The 21169-nt window shown below is 44.8% G+C and overlaps 1 protein-coding gene across 4 annotated transcripts; it reads right to left on the reverse strand.

Moving 5' to 3' along the window:
- Nucleotides 1-13708: 13708 nt before the first annotated feature.
- TMEM128 (transmembrane protein 128) lies at nucleotides 13709-20714 on the reverse strand. 4 transcript variants are annotated; one of them, XR_003708272.2, is made up of 6 exons: nucleotides 20418-20714; nucleotides 17560-17701; nucleotides 16464-16625; nucleotides 15788-15897; nucleotides 14931-15036; nucleotides 13709-14376 (listed from the first exon to the last, which is right to left on the reverse strand). XR_003708272.2 is itself a non-coding variant. In XM_028744319.2 (5 exons), the coding sequence occupies exons 1-4, from the start codon at nucleotides 20515-20517 to the stop codon at nucleotides 15798-15800; spliced, it is 504 nt and encodes a 167-aa protein (XP_028600152.2). In that variant the 5' UTR covers nucleotides 20518-20714; the 3' UTR covers nucleotides 13709-14376; nucleotides 15788-15797. The 4 variants fall into 4 exon arrangements, 3 of the variants coding, with proteins under 3 accessions (XP_028600152.2, XP_028600151.2, XP_077790659.1); XM_028744319.2 differs by lacking the exon at nucleotides 14931-15036; XM_028744318.2 differs by having other exon boundaries at nucleotides 13709-15036.
- Between the last annotated feature and the right edge of the window lie 455 nt (nucleotides 20715-21169).

Consider the following 21169-nt stretch of genomic DNA (forward strand, 5'->3'; position numbering starts at 1 on the left):
CTCTCGACGGGCCAGCTGCCCCTCTTGACCCCGCGCGCCCCTTCCGCTGGCCGGCGTTGCTCTCGGTGGCTGGAAGCGCCTGGAGAGACCCTCCGCTCCTTTCCCTCAAGGCCAGCGGCTCCCTTCCTCTCTTCACCTGCGTCCCGCTCTGGCGCCTGAGGAGCCTTTATGACTCGGCCGCGAAGGGGTCCTGATGTCACTGGGTGGGGCGGGCGACGCGGCTGGAGCCCCGGGCACTTCCCCGCCCGCCTCTGCCCCCCTCGGCTTGGCACCAGGCCGGATGAGAGCAGCGCCGCGGGGCAGCCTGACCGTGACTAGCCGGGCGGGAATCCGCCCCGAGGGCGACGCGCGCCGAGCGAGGGCCGCTTCCCAAGGCCAGGCGGGAAGCGAAGGGCATCTCCCGCCTCAGGAGCCTGTGCTTTGTGGAGGAGGGGAAACGCCCCCCGGTGCCTCTGCTGCTGGGTGTCTGGGGGGCGCCGGGCCCACATCGCGCTCCTTCTGGGGTAGCTTGTCCACTTTGGTCCCTGCCCTGCCCTCAGCTCTCCCCTCTGGCTCCTAGAACCTGTCCGCAGGCGACAGTGGTCACACCCCGGGAATGGCTTCGACTGGCCGGCTAAAGGAGGTGAGGGGAGCCGGTGGGGCTCAAGCCCTGGCAGGCAGATTGAGCGGAGGAGACCCAGAGCGGGTTCAACGGTCAAGGAGGCGGTTTCTGTGAGGGGCAGTTGGGGGTCGCCAACCTGGGAAGGTAGCCCACCCAGGAGAAGAAAATCTCTGGTCCTAAACCTCCACTGCCTTGCGGGATATCTTCAGGAGGAGGAGAGGCTAAGGAGCCAACTCTACACCAATCCAGAGTGGAGTCCCGAGGACTGTTGGATGGCGCCTTGCACGCCTCCTTCCAGCAACTTCTGCAGCCAAACCGGTGCCAAACGTATTGCTCTGGTTTCCTTTGGAGCACATCAGCGAGGCCAAGAGGGGGGTCTTGTCATCTGGGATTACACTGATGACGACCAGATGACACTGGCCAGACTTGCATCCTGGGAAGGTGACTTCGATGCTGCTAATGCAGCAGTTTGACTTCGCCCCCAGAGGCACACTCCACTGTCTCCCAAGACAGATGCCAACAATGTCTGTTCGCTGCATGTGTCTAAGGTAGGTTAGAGCTAGGCACTATTGCTCGGCTGAGCGCCTCTTCACATTACAAGCACAGTCTAGCCTGAACTAAGTTCTAAGAAAGAAAGAGATATGCTGGGAGAGATTTCCATCCTGTCTCCAACCAGTGAGCTTTCCACAAGTGCACAAGCTAGCCTCAAGGAAGACGGCCCCCTGTCCCTGTTTTTTATGAGGTGGTTCCAAGATGCCCCCCAGAATTGAAGGACTGGCAGAAAGCCAATGAAGATGGAAGAAGCTCAGTGGTAAGCTCGATATGACAAGCTCAAAGATAGCACCATATAGAGGGCTATGCAGAATTCCAGTGTGAATATTACCAAGACACAAGTGGGAGTGGCTAGGTCTGGCCTCCCCTGGGCAGTGTGCAAGTGGCATATCAGTCTAAATTAGAAGAAAGCACTCCTGGCCTCGCCATTGTCAGCTGCACATGCTGGAGCAGCATCCTGCATCCATTGTCAGCTGGTCATCCAGAAGCACTTCCAGGCTGTTGAGCTGATTATGGAGCCACTTCTCAACACTTAGGTTTTGTCTGGAATGCACCAGGGTTTTTTTTGCCCACCTCAAGTCTGATTTCTGCAGAACTTGCTTCCCTGGCATCAGGCAGAAAGGTAAAATAGCTCTGGGTGCCCTGTACTCCAAATCTCTAGAAAACCTCCCCCAGCAGTTTCATGCAGATGGCAAATAACATGAAAGATGTGGCACAGTAGAGGAGGGATGCAGGAGGGATGCAGCTCTAGTACTTTTTTCACAGCAGCAACAATTACATAATCTGCCGGAGTGCTGTTCACCAGCATTCTATGTTTGGGGGATTACAGGACAGGTTTGGCCCAGCCCACGATCCCTTCCTTTGTCAGATAGGCTAGGCTCAGAAAGTGATTGACCCAAGGTCACCCAATCACATATGTGAAAGAAAGATAAGATATTGAATTTTTCTTTCTTTTTTATGTGTTTTTAAATTGTTTTTGTTTTGTCTTGTTTTGTTTTTGTTTTGTATTGTTTTTTGTTTTTTTTTCTGTAGTGTTTAAATTGTCGTAAAAGTAATAAATATTATTTTTTTAAAAAAAATATTGTGGAATCCAAATAATTGGAGTCTACGGCAGAATCCGAGACCAGGGAGAAGAGTCGGTGGAAGAAGACTGGAAGAAATTTAAAGACTATCTACAGAAATATTGTAAAATGAATGAATGTTAGAATGATGTTGGATAAAAAGTTAAGTGATTTTTAGTTATAACGCTATAAGGAATATGAAAAAATGGATTATTAACAGGTAAAAATTTAATGTTACAATATTTTAAGATTAAAGACTAGGATAAACAAAGAGGGGAAGGATTTGCTGAACTAAAAAATTGAATTGGAATACAAAAAAGGGAGGTGTGAGGAGGTCCGGGAAACAAGCAAATGAAAGATAAGTGATGGAAAGATGGAATTGTTTTTTAACTATTTTTATTTTGTATTTTTCTTTTTTTCTTTTTTCATTTTGTAATATGTTGAAAATTTTAATAAATATCTTTATAAAAAAAAACAACAACAAATAATTGGAGTCTAGCAAACCAAAGAAATATCTAGGAGCAATTGTGTCAATTGCCGCAGCCATTCCTCCAGTCCACAGGCAAGCTAGGACCACCAGTCATGGAAACATAAAAGCTGACCCTGTCAAGTTGTGAGCAATTATTTTGCTGCCTAAGGGTTTTCTTTAAATGAAAATTACTTGGCCTTCAACACCTGCAGTGTTTTGGATTTTGTGTAAGCCTAAACTGAAGTGGGTAGTGATCTAGTCATGGAAAAGGAATAATTCCAACTCTCCCACCCACAGATCACCTTCCTCATGTTCAGAACAAAGCACCAACTTGTGGCTATGATCAGCCGAGTACAGGGCCAAATACCAGGGAAGAACACAGTTGATATGGAGGCCATGGCATCATAACCTTGGCCTAAGTACTGAATTGCCCCAAAACAATAAGCCTGGGGGGCAACACCACTGAAAACATAGGAGTCATACCACCAGGGGAGACTGTTAAACAATAAGGTGCATGGTACAACAACAGGATCTTAACAGGTAAACACCACTCAAAATTAGAGGATTCAGGCAGTGTACCTAGAAAGAGAAGCAACACCTCGTCTTTGTCTGTTGCAGCACCTGAGACTCACCCCTTGTCTATAGCCATTGCGATTCTATTTATTTTTTGACCTGGCATTCAGCAGTGCTCAGTATTGGAGATTGGAGAACTGGGATGAAACTAAGTACTACTATTGTTATTAATTATTAAATGTTATATTCTACCCTTCCTTCCAAAGGAGCCCAAGGTGGCAAACACATTAATGATAATGGTGATAAAATATTTTAAAAAGAAAAATATTATAAAAAGCAGCCAAAGCATTCTAAAATTATTTAAAACATTCTTTAAAAAGTTTAGTATCGGCCCAATTTATTTATTATTCAAATTATTTATTATATTTAGTTGCTTAATACTTAAAATTGATTTTGGAGCTACTTCAATTAAAAAAAATGCACTACCAAATTTAAAATACATCAGATTTTTTTTCTTTAAAAAACCAATTAACTAAAACTGCTCATACCCACCCTACTAAAAGGTGGGTAGCAATTAACAACAAAATGCCTAAATGAATAGGAATGTCTCCATCTCTCTACAGAGATGCCTGATCTTGTGTCTCTCCCACCACATACACACCCCTCCCTTGGCAGAGACATACAAATAAGGGCCTCAGATGAAAAACACAGGTCCCGGTAGGTTCATTGGAGAAAAGCAGTCCCTAAGGAAGCTAGTGATTAGGCAGGACATCTGTATTATCCCAAAATCTCACTTTGTTGTATATAGCTAAAGTATCTCAGCTGAGGACAGCAAATACAAACTTTCTTGCCCTCCTGCCCACCATTTTGCACACTTTCCTGGACATAAGGGGGATTCCCAGAGCCAAGAGGAAAGGGGCAGCCTTGAAATGAGAGTGAGGCTGGAGCTCCTCAGCAATGACTGAGAAGGGGAATATCTAAAGGCAAACAGCTTCTTTATGGCAGTTCTGATGGTTTTATACTGCTGTTGTATTTGCATATAAATAAATTGTTCTGCAGCTAGAAAACACAATAAATTAAGTTATTTGGAGGTATGTACCTGAAATTATATTGATTATCTGATTTCCTTTATTTAAAAATTCAGTGAAGTTACAAACCATCTACCGTAGGTATAGCAAATCAATTGAAGTTCAAATATAATACAAGTTTTCAAGGAGGGGGATGCAAAATACATTATAATGCTGTTTTTTTAAGCAAGGTCTTTCAAACTTCTTGAATTCCTACTTAATGAAGAGATGTGTAACTTCTGAGGTGAATATGGATTTACCAAAGTATCTTGTAATTATGTGGGAAGGATAGCGCAGATAAAATGCTTATTCATTTGAGACTTCCCATTATGTTCTCCCCAATCCAGGAAACAACTGAACGAAAATGACTACTTTCATTAAGCAACTAAAGGAAAAATTCTGAAATATACGTATGTGATCTATACATTTCCCCCTTTGGCTTATTAATTACCATAGTTTGACATTTGTGAAACACCATTTTTGAAAAATATGATGCAGTCTTCCAGTAAGGAAGCTTTCTGCCCTAGTGCTTATCTTTGTGCAATAAGGCTGTAGGATGCATCATAAGCAGTCAGGTGCAACACTTCCTGTTTGCCCAGAGTGGACACGCAGGGGGGTGTTACTCCACAGCCAGGATGACTTCCTGTCACACCTGGTCTGGAGCTTCCTCCCTCTGCGTGTGACCAGGTAGGTGGGCTGGTCATGTGGCCATCTTCTTCCTCTTCTTCCTCTTGATGCCATGCTCTCTTGATACTGATGTATTTTGCTGTCTTCTGGCTCTCAGCCACCAGGACATGGGCTCATTCCCATATGGGATGAACTCAAACCCTCTTCTGTAACTCTAAGCTAAAGCCTGCCTTCAGGATCCAACTGTGAACTGAATGTGAGTAAACTTCTTTTTACTTTTAAAAGAAGCTTCTTGTGTCTTTATTCTTTTTAGGAGGGATAAAAGGGGACTTGCCAAGAACAGAACCCAACCTGGACTAAACCAGATTGGATTGCTGAAGTAAAGCGATTCAAATGAATCTACTAACTAGCTTCCTGCTATATATTGAGGAATGTCACTCTGCTGCTGACTCACAAGCATGCATTAGGAAGGATACTATTAAATCAATATATTCTCTCCTAGTATATTCTACATTTCCACAAAAGCACCTATTTTAAGGATGTCTGTCATCTGTTTGAAGCAACTGAACCTAAAGCAGCAAACCACAGCCTGCTGCCTCCCCTCATCTTGCCAACTCTGTCAGGAATCAGTCTACACCAGTATCCAATCACAGCACACTACCAGCAACTCTGATAATAGCAGCATGGGATTATAGTTTTCTGGCCTCGTGTTGTGCACACTTTGGTGACAGCGACTATGAAGAGCGGTCCTCACCCCCCAACACTTCAAGTACTTTGCCTCAGCATTCCAGATGCAAGCACTCAACAGCAATGCCCATTTAATGCCTACAGCTGGGGATCAAAGGACTAAAGGTAAAGGTCCCATGACAGTTAAGTCCAGTCACAGACACCTCTGGGGTTGCGGCGCTCATCTTGCTTTACAGACTGAGGGAGCCGGCATTTGTCCGCAGACAGTTTTTCTGGGTCATGTGGCCAGCATGACTAAGCTGCTTCTGGCACAATGGAACACCAAAACCAGAGCAGCACACAGAAACACCGTTTACCTTCCCACTGGAGCGGTACCTATTTATCTACTTGCACTTCTTGGCATGCTTTCAAACTGCTAGGTTGGCAGGAGCTGGGACTGAGCAACGGGAGCTCACTCCATCACGGGGATTCGAACCGCTGATCTTCTGATTGGCAAGCCCAAGAGGCTCAGTAGTTTAGACCACAGTGCCACCTGTGTCCCTTCAAAGGACAAAGCACCTCACATATCTAAGCAAGTGGAGGGGAAACCCACACTATAAGACCAGCATAGGAGCTACAAATGTCTCCTATTTCACCACCATCTTGCCAAATATGAAGATCGTGTATTGGCTAAACTGCATTGGTGGAACAAGCCTTCCTCCCTAACAGCTGGCAAGCACGCTCCCTCCTTCTCTCTCTGCTGCGGAAAACCAACCATTGCTACTTGTAGCTAAATATTTGAGACCGCCTCTGCCTTCCATGGTCTCAGCCTGGCTACCTGGAGCAGAACAAGCACCACCCACAGACTTACACTGCAAGTCCAAAAGGGGAAGGGGAAATATTGTCTTTGGGACTACTGTACTCTCTACTGTACTTGAAGGAGACTAGCCACTTAGGTGCTACTGCAATGCCTTCAAATGTCTTGTCTCAGGATTCTCTCTCCCTTAACTTTCCACAGGCCATGATGGAGCAGGTGCAGCAGACCAAGACTGAGCCCTGTGTTGTACGTGAAGCTGCCTCTGAAGGTGGTTTGGAAACTTCAGCTGATGCCGAATTCAGCAGCCAGGTGGCTCACCAGTTTGAGCATATTGAACCGATCCTGCCCTGATTGCACTGGCTGCCAATTAGTTTCCAGGCCGAATTCAAAGCACTGGTTTTAACCTATAAAGCCTTGAATGGCTCAGGACCGCAATACCTCAAGGACTGCCTCTCTCCACATGAACCTACCCTTCGGTTTGGAGGCTGGCAACATGAGAACGGGCCTTTTCTGTGGTGGCTCCCTGTATGTGGAATGCTCTCCCCAGGGAGACTTGCCTGGTGCCTTCATTTGCTACCTTTGCTGACAGGCAAAAACATTCCTCTTCTCTCAGGCCCTCAGCTAATTAAACAATCAATGGCCTTTTAAACTGGGGGGGGGGGGGGTTGTTTTGTTATTATGTGTTTTTGTGTTTTTATATTGTTGTTGGACAAATTTGCCCCAGGGATCTTTCCCAGAGGGAGTCAATTGCTCTGTGAAAAGGAGTCAGACACTGAGATCAGGCAAAACCAAAGGTTGCATATTCTTGAGACAGCACTGCACCCCAGCTCCTGCTGTAAAGAGGGAGGGCTTGTCCTGTTTACATCAAAGGTACTTTATACCCTATAGTCTGTCCAAATTTCCCTCCTACATTCTCCTATTGATTAGGAGACTCTAGTTTACAAACTTCCCAGTCCACCTGTTTCATATTTTCCCCTTAATGGGAGCAGGTGGTGCTGTGGTCTAAACCACTAAGCCTCTTGGGCTTGCCAATCAGAAGGTCGGCGGTTCGAATCCACACAGTGGGGTGAGCTCCTGTTGCTCTGTCCCAGCTTCTGCCAACCTACGCAGTTCAAAAGCACACCAGTGCAAGTAGATAAATAGGTACAACTGTGGTATGAAGGCAAATGGTGTTTTTGTGAGCTCTGGCTTCCATCACAGTATTCCGTTCTGCCAGAAGCAATTTAGTCATGCTGGCCACATGACCCGGAAAGCTGTCTGTGGACAAACGCCGGCTCCCTTGACCTGAAAAGCAAGATGAGCACTGCAACCCCATAGTCTTCTTTGACTGGACAGAACCATCCAGGGGTCCTTACCTTATTTCCCCCTTGATATGTACCCCCTCCGTTACATACATCCCATGATCATGCTGATTAGCTCTAGCTCCACCTGGGGCTGTCTGACTACTATTCATAGCCTATTTAAGCATGTGCAATAGTTTTCTAAGTGCACTTCTCCACTTTCCATCATGGTTCTGAGTCACCCACAAACCTTCCTAGTACTTCATAAGGCATTATCTTTCGGCTACTCTCAGCGATTTCTTAACTTGACTTATTACCACGAGTTTCCTCTTTCTTTGCAATGCAAGCAGTTACAACAGCAAGCCTGGCCATTTCTGCTAAGTTTTTCTTACCTGTTTATCCCACAGCAGTAAACTGCCCTGTGAGCCTCAGATGGAGGGCACTATATAAATTCAATAAAATAATAATAATCTACAGTAGTAACCAGTGCGATTCCAGCTGTTCCTCTACAGCCATGCTAACCTTTGCGCTGCAGTAGATTGCATGAGAACAATGGTTGCTCCACTGTCTGCTATGGAACCTTCCAAGTCAAAGGAACCCAAGTGGGGCCTAGAGGTTTGTAACCCTGTCTATATTATTGTTTCAGAACTCACTATATCTCTGCCCCTGATTAACACTTTCACTTTAACAGAACTTCAGTTATGTAACTGTAACTGGGTGTTAGTCGAAAACAATTCATTCCACGCATGCCTTGCTAATTTATGCTGTGTCTCTGAGTGGAAGGGCATTCTGTATCATCAGATCACAAATTGTGGGCCTTTGCCTGTAGTCTCACACAGAGAGCTCTGTGGTGGTGGTGGTGATTATTCAATTTATATCCTGTCCTTCATGCCAAAGTAGCCCGGGGTGGCAAACACACCAATAATTAAACACTTTTTTAAAAAAAGTTTAAAACGTTTTCTCAGCCAGTGAGGTTGGAAGGTCATCTGTCATGGATGCTTTAGCTGAGATTCCTGCATTGCAGGGGGTTGGACTAGATGACCCTTGGGTCCCTTGCAGCTCTATAATTCTATGGTTTCAGGGTTGCTAGGAGCTATCTTTCAACCACAATTAAACAGAAAGAGGCCTCCTCCCAAGACTTATCTGGGTGGATCTGCTGTCAACACCATCCTTTTTTTCCCTTTGGTGTGCTCAGTTAAAATGATTATTAGACACTCACGTGTAAGTTGCATCAAGGTGTTTTGCATCTGGGTGCAGGGATTCCCAAATGCATTCAGTTACTGTACAGGATTCTTCCCACCTGCATTACAGCAGCTCATTCAGGGATCCCCCAGATGACCTGGTTACCCAGCATTCATCCTGATTTTCTTGCACAAAGCTCATGTGAAGGTTAGATTATATCCAGTCTTCATTGAACATTTGTGATGTTTGTGCACTTATACAACAAGAATTCATCCTGATTTGCATGCAGGGTGTTCATAGTGAGCCTGTATCTGGTGGGTTATCCACTCTCTGTGTGGTGACGTGACAGGATGGAGGCATTTCCCCCTTTGCCATGTGTGGACTGTCTGCCCCTACAGAGTTAACATGGTGTTGGTATCAGCATACTTCTGTGAACACTGTGTGCCAAAGGTGCCTGCCAGGTGAGGTAACAACTGTCTCTAAAATCTGTTTTGCTTTGATTTGCTTCTCCACATTGATTTTGGGAGGATCCCAACTAAGTTAAAACAAAACAATACCTGTGTGTATGTAAGTGACCACCAGTAGGATTACAGAAACACGCTGTTCAACAAATAAAGGAACAGGTGGGGCTTTTTCTTTGTGAAGGATGATTGAGTCTAACATACCATGAGAAGGTATTCATCAATGCCAATTGGCAACTGAAACTGAGCTAAGTCTTTTGTTCAGTGTGCAATAACACAAACCCAACTTTGGCTTTAAGTCATATGGTTCAGTTTATGTGGTTTAACCCCCCCCCCCCCAAAAAAAAACTAACCACCTCTGAAATATCTTTGAGGCATCAATTTAGTTCTTCATGGAGCCTATAATCTAGATTATCACAAAGTACATTCTTCTGTTATTCAGTCTAATCTCTGAAGGATTCTGCCTCAGTTGTTAAAAAGGTCAAAACAGCATTATAATTAAACGATTACACAATATGTGAAAGTTAGGTTCTGTGAAAAGCATGTTTCACTCCATGTATCACATTTCTTTAACCATATGATTTCCTTTCACTGAACATCATATAATATGTCATGGGTCGGCAAACTAAGGTCCATGGGCCAGATCAGGCCCAATTCTAGATCCGGCCTGTGGACGGTCCAGGAATCGCTGTGTGGATCGCCAGCACATGGATCTCCAGCGCACATGTTCTCTCCTCTCCCTGCGGCACTTTTCTCCTCAGGGACGGAACAATCTTGTTCCACTCTGGGCGCTGTCGACGGCTTGCCCACCTGCCCGCCTCAGCAGGGTGGCGCTGTGAAGGGGGCGTGTGACGCCGGCTGCTGGCTGCATTTCCCTCCTGCTCTTCTTCCCTCTCCCTCAGTCTGCCCTTCTTTCCTTCTCCGTGCCCCTTTTCTGTGCCACTTCCTCGCACGCTTTCTTCGTGCCTGCCTCCCTCCCTCCTTCATTCCTCCCATGGTGTTCAGGCAGGTTGTTGCGGTGGCCACGGCCGCGACTTGCAGGTTGGCAGGCGGCTCTGTCTTCTTCTCAGCGGTGCCTCTCAGGAAGCAGCAGCAGCAGGTGGGGGGTGAACTCTCCGGCGATGCCCCTGGTCCCCTGCCTCCGTCCTCGGCTCCTCCGCTGGGACTGCTGCTTCTGTCTTTGCCAGCCAACACAGCCTCCTACCCTGCCATGGCGCCTGGCTAGCTGGAGAAGCCCAACTGTCCAGCCCCCCCCAAGATCTGAGGGACAGTGGACCGGCCCCCTGCTGAAAAAGTTAGCTGACCCCTGTAATATGTTTTATTATATTTAATCACATTTAAAACCTCAAGGAGAGGGGAGGGGAAATCAAAATTTTCAAAACTGAGAAAGAACCAATGTTTAGCAATGTGGTATAGCCACATTTAGAATACTGTGTAAAGTTGTGGGATATCTGAAAAGAAAAGCTGGAAAAGAGAACTACACTAAATTATGAGGGGCAGGCATGCAAACTTGAATACTGGGGGGCAGGTAAACCACACCCCGCATAATCAATCACAAGATGCAGCACACACACACACCGTTTGAATGGCAGTGTTTATCAACTTTGGGGGACTTTTTTCAAGAGGAAATGTCTGAGCATTGGGGGCTCAGTTTAGAATGGGGCAACCTGGACAGGTGGGAGCAGAGACATGGCAGACGGTTAATTTCTGGATAGTACAGAGGAAAACTGATAAGTTTTCTCCTTCTCTTCTAATCCTAAAACTCAGGATCATTTGATGAAATTGATTGGCAGTAGATGCAGATGTTCTTCTTCAGATTATAGCACATAGATAAACAAGTAGAATTTGCTAGCACAAGATGTAGTGATTGCAACTACCTTATATAGCTATAAAAGGCAATTACAGTGTTACCTTGGTTTATGAACTTAATCCATTCTGGAAGTTCGTTCTTAAACCAAAGCCTTCTTGAACCAAAGCGTGCTTTCCCATAGCAGCGGGGGACTAAATTTACAAATAGAACACACTCAACAGGAAGCGAAACATTCTTATTCCAAAGCAAAGTTCACAAACCAAAACACCTACTTCACGGTTTGCAGCGTTCTTAATCCAAGCTGTTCATAAACTAAGCTGTTCTTAAACCAAGGTACCACTGTATACAAATTCATAGCAGATAAGCCTATTGCAGAGTTATTGCCTATTGCTGAGCTATGTGTCTCTGAATACCAGCTGCTGGGGGGAGGTTGTGGAGGCAAAAGCAAAGAGGGCAATTGCCTTCAGACTCTGCTGATGGGCTTCCCAGAAATATCTAGCTGACCACTCTGGGAATGTTGGACTAGATAAAGCTTTAATCTGACCCAATAGGGCACTTGTTCTATTATTCATTTGTTGTAAGCCACTGTGAGGTTTTATTACAATCAAGCAGTATATAAATTCTTGTAAATAAATAACATTATGAGACACTGAACAGCTACAGCTACATTAACAATGGGGAGATGTCAGTTCATGCAAAAAGTGCCTCTATAAGATTTGAGCCTGACGCTTCCTGAGCCGGGCGCTGGAGGCAGCCGTTTCACCCCAGCACCTCATGAATGAATGAATGAATCATCATGATGTAGCGCTCTATCACAATGTTGAAAACCTGATATTGCCCAGCCCTAATGTTCAGCGAGCAGCAAGGGGAGAGTGAAGGGTAAGTGGACAGGGAGCAAAGAGTTGAATAACACTGGCTCAGACTGGTAGCTGTCAAGAGGCTCACTGCACCTCTTCTCTCTAAACTTCGAATGGACTTATTAGGCAGCTCAGTGTCACAGTTTCAAGAGCTTGTGGGAGTTATACCAGCAGAGAACCAGTCTCCCAACTATTCTGTACAGTAAACTGTACTTGAGTGCTCATTTTATCTTTAATAAGTATCGTCAGTACTGTAAGACTTTAACAGGTTACCGTAAATGTGCTGTAACTTCAGGAAAATAGGAATTTCTCCTAGGCAGGTTAACTTGCAAGTCCTCATTGAAATCAGCATGCACGGTGTTTATGGACTTGCATCCAACTTCTTCATTTTAACAGTGTTTCAAATGTGCCTGTCTACAAGATGGGTACTGGAAAAGAATTACAGAACCACTCTGCATTTAAACCACTGTTTAAACAATGGCTTTCTAGTGCTGCTCATGAGTTCCTCACTAATACTTAGTCCTTCAACTTGCTTTAAACACAGGGATGGAGAACCTTTTCCAGCCTTTGCAGGGCAACATTCCAGTCTGTGCAATCTTCTGAGAGCCACATGACAGTGGCTGGCACGGTTAGGCATTATGGGAGTTCAAAGACACATTCCAGCCAGGCAAAAACCTTGGAGGTGCAGAATGGGGCCAGTGAGGAGTATCACCCAGGGAGAGCCCCAAGGGCCAGATACGGAAGCTAGCAGGGCCACATCTGGCCCCTGGGCTGGAAGTTCTCTTACTTCTGCTTTAACAGATTAGCCAACAAGCAACCTCATGAGCTAAGCAGTCTTTTTGCAGCTCCTCTCTAAATCCAGATGTAGCTCTTCTTTAATAATGTGTCCTGAAGTTTATACTGAACAGTCATATCGTCTATTTCAGATATGTATAATTGTGAGGGGGCTGGTGGATGTTGTTTTTAAAAAAGTGATAGCAGCTTTGCAAGTCAACTACTTTTAGCCACAACATCTATACATTATAATACTAAATTTAAATGAATTTCACTCAAATGTCAAATTTACACTAGCAAAAGCCTTACATAAGATTTTATAAACCCTGTTTTATGTAACCCCTTCATGGATTTCTTTATTAAATAGTAATTTTAACCTTTGCATGTTTAAAAGCAGGGCTGTACATTTTTCTTGATTTTACTGTTTTATCTTTTGCAAACCGCTTTGGGTTTTGTTTTGTTTTTTTACAATCAAGCGGTGTATAAATTTCATGAAATAAAGAAATAAATAAAAACCTTGCTAAAGATATACCTAATTTTGCTTTAACCAATAGGCCTTCAGATAGAATCTTATCAAAACATGAAACATATTATTTTGTTAAATAATACCATACCACCGGATAGTAAAAACTCTGTTTCCTGCTGGCCCTACTGCAGTTGCCATGTCTGGAGGAATCCCATAGGGCTTATCAGACCCTTATGTTCCCCTGCCCGCTTCTTCCTTGGCACAAGTGCAGACAGCTTGCCAGGCCATCACAGGAAATGGGAAGCACCTCTCAATCAAGGAACGTGAACTGGGAGGGCTGGAGAAGCACACACCTCTTTCGCATTCTCTAGGATACAGCCTAGGATACGGAGTGCCCATGCACACATGCTCCAAGGGAAAATGGAAACAAAGCTCTACTGTGGTCTACAAGATACCTTTGCACAAGGTTGTAGCACAAAAGCAGAACATGTTTTGTCACACATGGTTAATAATAATAATAATTTATTATTTATACCCCACCCATCTGTCTGGGCTTCCCCAGCCTATCTGGGTGGCTTCCAACAAAATATTAAAATTCGGTAATCCATCAAACATTAAAAGCTTCCCTAAACAGGGCTGCCTTCAGATGTCTTCTAAAAGTCTGGTAGTTGTTTTTCTCTTTGACATCTGGTGGGAGGGCGTTCCACAGGGCGGGTGGTTAAATATATTATAGTTTTGATTTATTTATGTGTTTATATAATATTTAACAATTCAAACAACTAATCATTCAGCAATTTGGAGATTTACTATTTTCATTGCTCTCAAAGATATCATGAACATAATTATTTTTTAAAAGGGCGAAATGTGTCCCTATTATTAACTTCTTAAACATAATCAATTATGATTTCCTGTGATACACTTTAATATAGGTTAAGTCAATAGCTATGCCAGAACAATAGCAAAACTATTCTGTTAGCATTTCAATGACTCATATCCCCAGAGTTTAAGATCATAGTTCAAAGTAAAAGTGTCCCTATTAAACACAAAACAAGTTTAACAATTCAAGTGAATATCCCTTTTAAACACAAGTTGCTTGAGATCGGCTTGCAGGTCTTCATCCCAGGATCCCAGTATATCCAAGTACGTATGCTGGCAGGTCCACCATTTACTTTTCTAGAATATGGTAGTGTACAGTGAAAAATAGAAATTTATACATTTAAACCAAGCTGTATCTTTACACTTAACAAGTATCTCACATTCATTGTAAAACTAATTAATTTTATAACTCTGCAGAGTCTAGAAATCTAAAATTTAAGAAAAATGAAATAAGCACAAAAACACTCAGTAGTCTTAAAAAGACAATTAAAGCTCTTTATAATACAAAAGCTATTACTGCTTATGACAGGGGGTGGTATGCAATCTTAGACATACTCAGAGTGAAACCATCAAAATCAATGGACAGGTAACTTAAGTCCATTGGTTTTAATAGGCTTACTCAAGAGTGTGAGTTGGATATCACCCAATGTTCCACCCCGCCTTGCAAAAAACATCACCTTTCTGTTTTGTCTTTTCCCATCAAGGCTGACTGTATTTTATACAAGGTTTACTGGCAAACCTTCTTGCAGTTTTATTAGTAAACATCTAGCAACCCATTTATTGAACACACCCCATTTTCCCCATTTAGAAGACCAAGGTAACACAGAACATTTAAAATAGGGATGAGGAACCTGTGTCCTTCGGGTGTTGTTGGACTAACCACTGGTCCTGATGGCTGGGGGTGGTGAAAGCTGGAGTCCAACAACATCTGCAGGGTCACATTTTCCCATGCCTTAACTGAAACACAGAAACACATTATTACAACAATCACTATATAAAAGAAAGACATATTTTTAAAAAAACTAAAATAAAAGTTTTGATAATTAAATTCTTTAAATATATCACCCAATATGGCTGTCTCATAACTGCAGAGCCATTGCCACGAACGGGCTGTAGCTCAGTGGCAGAACACATAACTTGCATACAAAAGGTCCTAAATTAAATCCTTGGATCTCTAGGCAGGGCTGGAATAATTTCTTAAATGCTGGGGTTGATTTTTATGTCATCCCATCTCACAGTCTAGTCCTGCAGGCAATCAAATCTTCTCACATTCAGCTACAACTTCAGAGTCCTAGAATCACAGAATCATAGAGTTGGAATAGACCACAAGGGCCATCGAGTCCAACCCCCTGCCAAGCAGGAAACATTTCATTCCTTGTTAGGAATGAAAATACTTCAGAAAGCACATACAGTGGAACCTCAGTTTTCAAATGTAATCCATTCCAGAAGTCCATTCAACTTCCAAAACGTTTGAAAACCGAGACTCAAAGGGCTGTTGGCAAAGTGAACGGAGAAAAATGAGAAACGCGCCTCGGAAGCCATTCGACTTCCGAGGTGCATTCGAAAACTGAAGCATTCACTTCCGGGTTTTTGGCGTTCGGCTTCTGAAACGTTCGGCGGCCAAGATGTTCAAAAACCAAGGTTCCACTGTGCATCACATAACTCAAAAGAGGCATGCTTAGATGTGTATATCATTACAATGTCTTACCATAAAAGATTTAGCCCAGGAGCGACACAAGCATCACAATACCCATGAACTGGACAAAGAGCACCACAGGTGTGAGGAAAGACCATATGGGCCATAAAGAAATGTTAAAACTGGGAAAAGAAAGAGAGAGAAACATGTAGCATATGTTGCAAGAAGTAGAGAATATTACAGTACGGGCAATTTGAGAACCAGCCAAATCCCAAAGTGAGACAAGTTTCACAGTATATTTGAACTGAGATACCATGAGAACATTCCTTTACACATAGTCTCCAGAAGAAGAGGTGTACAATGTGCAGAAGATATCCACATATATTTGAAACTTATGTCTCAGTATCCAGAGTCTTCAAGGCAAAGTTTTGTTATGGCACGTAGGACCCTGGCACCCCCAGGAGTGGACTGGCCACCTCCCCCATGGCTTGGGCAGGGAGAGCCTATCTGCCTGCTTCCATGCGCAGAAGTGGACCATTGTTTCCTGCGTAATTGAAGCAATTCTCAGCCAGCCACACAAGACAGACAGGCAGCCACTGCATGTTTTCAGAAGAACAAATATGTGTGTAGTCTGCTATTACTCCTATCTGGGGTCCATATGTAACACCTTTCCCTCATCATTTAACACACAGACTTTTTTGAAGCAATGCAAGCCTGGAAAACTAGTATCTCTTACCCAACAACTTACCAAACTGCTGCCGCAATAAAACTAGCTGTTGTTATAGGTATCAGTGCAGGGTAGGTGGCATCATAGTCCTCGATTCCATGATACCACTCAAGATATATTATGCAATAAAAGGCCACAGACAAACTGATAATCAATAAGCAAATGCCAAGTATAAACCACCAGCTGCAAGAGAAAGAGAAAATGTGCTTTAATAATGTTAAAAACAAAAATACATTGAATTTAACATTGCCTCAGATCACATTATGCTCCAAGCCAGGCCTCTCTTAAGATGCAGAAAGCAACATACCTTATCTGCCTTCTGCTACTGCATCCAAATTTTGCAGTACTCCAACTTCTAACTGGCTCCCTATTGAGAAGAGGTCCTCACTTTCTGTGTGTGGAATTCTTAGACACGGGGCTTCTTTAATCAACAAAGTTGGCAGGCAGCACTGATTGTTCAGTCATTGTACGACAGGAGAGAAAGCAGAACAGGAGATGGGAAGGAAGGCTAGCTAGGGAATGGAAATTCTTAATAGGTTATCTGACTACTTTTTACTAAGACACACTTGTCTGCTCATGCAGAACTAAAAGCAATGCTGGGATTTATCCTGACAGAGTGTAGGGGAGCCCTAAACAGAAAATGGCAAATTTCAATCACAAACCCAAAGGGTGCCAGATGTGGAGAAGTTCTCCTAAAATATAAACTCCACTCGTATTAGATGTTAGGACACATTTATACATAAAACAGTGCTGGTTTCAGCTGGGTGTCTTACTGTATAAATAGAAAGGTATATGGGATGGGGGTTGAAGCATAGAGTGTATCTGATCTAAGAAAGCTGCACCAAAATTACTCCATATTTCTTTTATCAGATCAGAATAGAAGAAGACAATGAGGAACTGCCATTTTCACTCGCTGCTGTTCTTAGCAACTAAGATGGATCCCTCCTCCCTCTCACACAGATGTTTCAAGTGTTTTAAATTATATTTCTTACTGTTATGTTATACTGATTAATCTACAATAAAGTTTAGGGAGAATCCAACTGAGTTTGTAAATACCTTTGTGTAACTTCTACTTGTAAACCCTCCACCAAAAAAACCCACCACCTCTTCTCCTTACCTTTCTTGCTGAATAATCTCTTTAACAACTTTAAAAAATTCAATGTAGTATGTAGTAGCTATTGATGCCAATATCCAGAATGCAGAGTGAATGTTAAGTCTGGGAAGCGGCTTCTCCTTCTTCTCTACGCTGGTAGTTTCAACTGTAAATAAAACCGCCATTATTTTGCATACGTCATTAAACAAGACACCACCTTACAGAAGTAAAACATGCACACCAGGTTTCTAAATCATTCTTTGTTGCACTGCAAATGCCTATCACCTCATCCCAGTTGGCCTTGAAATCTACATGACTTCTCAATGCTCTGCTCATCTTAATCATAGGCATTTGGCAGCAGGGTGGTCTATTTATTCTGGCGCAGGCAAAGCAGGGTGTGCACTCAGTGGAATAATCTACATGGCTTGGGGACAAAAGTGGTAGTGGGTACCTCTAAGTCATGTGGCAGAGGGACCTACCTGTGGAAAGGAAGGCGCAAAAAGGTGGGGGTTGAGGAACTCCTTCCTCCTTTCCCACACCCTTGCAGCCATTAGTTTATCACAAGTTCCCACTTGTCATAACATATTGTTGACAATATACTTTGCTGGCTGCCTGAAATACAGCAGAAACTATTATATGACAAGAGGTTAAGCCAATATATTACTACATATTTTCAGTGTAATAAATAAATCCATAAGTACATGGATGGCTTTGAACGTTCAGTAACCTCTAAGGTCTAAGGGGTTAACTGTAGTTTGGGGTACTCCAGGATCCAACAGGAGGCTTTTGTGGCTAGGAATACTGTCCTAGCTTTAACTGGTCCAAAATGCAGCGGCCGGATTGCTGGCTAGGGGTTCCATTTAGAACTCATATAACACCTCTTTTAAAACAGCTGCATTAGTTGCCTGTAAGTTTCCAGGCTCAATTCAAGGGATTTAGTTTTAAATCCCTAAGTGACTTTGGCCACAGATACCTGAAAAAACACCTCCTTCCCTACAAGACCCCCTTAGGCATTAAGAGAAGCAGAGGGGGCCCTCTTGATAGTTCCACTGCCCTCCGAAGTATGGGGTAGTGGCCTGGGAGAGGACATTCTCTGGGCAGCCCCTAAGTTGTGGCATTCCCTCCCCACAGCTGGCATCGTCATTACACAGTATGCTGAAGGCACAGACCTGTCCTCTGACCTTGGACAGTTGACATGACTGACCCAAGACATTTTGGCAACTGAGGAAGACCCCCAAATGGCTTCCCACACCCTGTCAGGGAAGAAGGGAGGAGTGAAGATCTACATCATGGGTGGGCCAGCCCTGATGGTTGAGATATGTATTTTAAGACCCACCCTATTCTTTTGACTTAACCTGTTGCCGTATTTTTTAATGGCTGACCCGCCCTATGCTATGATGAAGGGTGAGTAATATATCAGAAAAAGGACAAAAGCCATTCACTTCCAGAGCTGGGCGCAGGCATGTGACCTCCTTTACCGGATCAGGCAACCCCTTCAGGAGGGGCTGCCTCCCGGCAGTCTTCAACACTTCCACTCTGCACGACTCCTTGCCATGGTGAGTCATCCATTGCCCTTTAGCAATGATAGCTAGCCAAACCTCACCTTTCATCCTCTGCTTGGAGCTGGGAGATAAAAGCAAAGGTATCCCTCGTGAACACACTGAGCTAGGAAGCTACGGAGGGTGATCCTCGCCCAGGGAACAGGAGGTAAAACTGAAGCTCTTGGCATAGTGAGCAGCAGAAGTGACCTGAGAAGCGTCTCCACTGCCCAGCGCAGAAGCAAGTCCTCTGAAAGGGACGCTGGAACAGGGTGGTAGGTGGCAAGGGGATTTCAAGCAGGAGCGCCAGCCACAGCTCAACGCTGGGTTTGCCAAACAATCCTAGCTTCCCTCTTTGGCTCTGATGGCAATGGCCGGTGCTGGGTGGCAGAGTGCTGGTCCTCCAAGACGTACCCTTGGTGCACCAGCGGACCAAGACCTTGGCTGCCTCCAAGTGGTGGGTGGCAGCAGCGCCACTGACCACCACACAAACAAGCCCCTTAGCCTTCCTCACCCCCCTGAAGCCAGAAATGAGGGCAGGGTATGCCTAGTGAGGCTAAAACCCCTCTTCCAAGACCAGCTCGGAAGGTCCTCAAAGCTGCGCTGGGATTCCAAGGGCCTCAATGCATTTCATGCGCAGGTCCTTATGCACACTTAAATGCATCTGCTTGACCTCCCCAAAAGCCCTCTATGGCTTGGATCCAAGGTGCCTGAAATACTGCGCGCCCTCATAGGAACCTGCCAGGGCTCTTCGGGGGAGGCCCATCTCTCAGTCCCGCCCCCCTTGGGCTTCCTCAGGGGGGAGGCTCCCTCCCCGGCAACTTGGGAACTCCCTGCCTGGAGAAGCTGGATGGCTTCTTATCCCAACAAGTTTTGGGGAACTGGCTGCTTTTATCAAGAGTCGCTTGCGCCCTGCCATTTTTATTATTGCAGTTATTTGTATGGTTTTAACAGCACACCCCACATATGTAGTTTTGATTCTATCGGCGTGTAACTTGTTTGTTTTGCAACGGTAGCTACCTCCCCACCCCCGAGGTTTTTAGCTGTTCCTACTTTTATCCCCGGTTCCTGTCAGGGAAAATGGCGGGGTATGAATTATAAATGCACAGCAGTAATTCCAGGTGCTCAGCTCGCGCACAGGCGCATTTACCCCGGAGCAAGCGCCGCGGCTCAAAGCGAGATTTACTTCCGAGTAGGCACGCGTGGGGCGGGGGAGAGCGAGCCCCGCGCCCATTATTCACCCCGCGCTTTATTTTGCTCCACTTTCCGGCTTATCAAGGCCGCCCGGCCTGCCGCTCCTCCCGGGCGGCCTTCCTTCCTTCCCTCCTAAGCGGGGCGACCTACCGGCCTCGCCCGGGCCTGGCGGCTCCTGCTGCTGCTGCTGCCCGCCGAGATGCCGCCTCAGCCTCAGCCGCGGATCGCGCCCCTCCTCCTCCTCCTCCATCTTGGGGGCCGCGGAAGTGAGCCGAGCCGAGCAGGAAGGGAGGCTGGATGGCGGCGGCGGCGGCGGCTGCTTTGCCCGGGATCCGCCCGCTCCTCCGCCTTCCCTCCGGCCGGGCGAGGGAGATTCCCTTCGCGCCCTCGGCGGAGTCAGAAAACACTCAATCCCTCAGAAAACAAAAAAAGATCCCCGCAAATATTCCCCTCGGAGCGGGTCGCGCGAAGGGGGGAAAGTGAAAAATCCACCTCGCCGCTTCGGAACCTGCGAAAGTTAAAAGGCTGAAACGGATCGAGGCTTTCTAAGAATCTTTCTAAGCTAAAGCTGCGGCTTCGTGGTATTTTCTATCCTGCAGTTCGAGGCAGCGTTTTTTTATATATAATTTTTATAAAATTTTCTGTCTTACAATTTAAAATACTCATTTTACGTTCTTAAGATATCAATGACTTCCCTTCTTCTCTTTCCATTGTTCATTTTACATATCATAAATCCCTGCATATTTTACAAAAACTATACCATCCGGTATTCCATTATTGCATCCTTCAAAACTTATTTAAACAGTTGAATTTATCTTAATGCTGCCAGCGTTTTCAGCTGTACACAACTATTTCCCATAGTAATAGTATTCAATAGATGTTTTCCAATCTTCTTTAAACGT

This window comes from Podarcis muralis, chromosome 9 (genome assembly GCF_964188315.1).
Source record: "Podarcis muralis chromosome 9, rPodMur119.hap1.1, whole genome shotgun sequence".
Classification (NCBI taxonomy): Eukaryota; Metazoa; Chordata; class Lepidosauria; order Squamata; family Lacertidae; genus Podarcis; species Podarcis muralis.

What these genes read in the sequence shown, in the direction of transcription:
- TMEM128 (XM_028744319.2), bottom strand. Translation starts at nt 20,517, where the DNA reads ATGGAGGAGGAGGAGGAGGGGCGCGATCCGCGGCTGAGGCTGAGGCGG. An exon ending in GAGATTATTCAGCAAGAAAG is followed by an intron (nt 16,626 to 17,559) that starts GTAAGGAGAAGA and finishes TTTCTCTTGCAG; the next exon opens with CTGGTGGTTTATACTTGGCA. An exon ending in TTTATTGCGGCAGCAGTTTG is followed by an intron (nt 15,898 to 16,463) that starts GTAAGTTGTTGG and finishes TTCTTTTCCCAG; the next exon opens with TTTTAACATTTCTTTATGGC.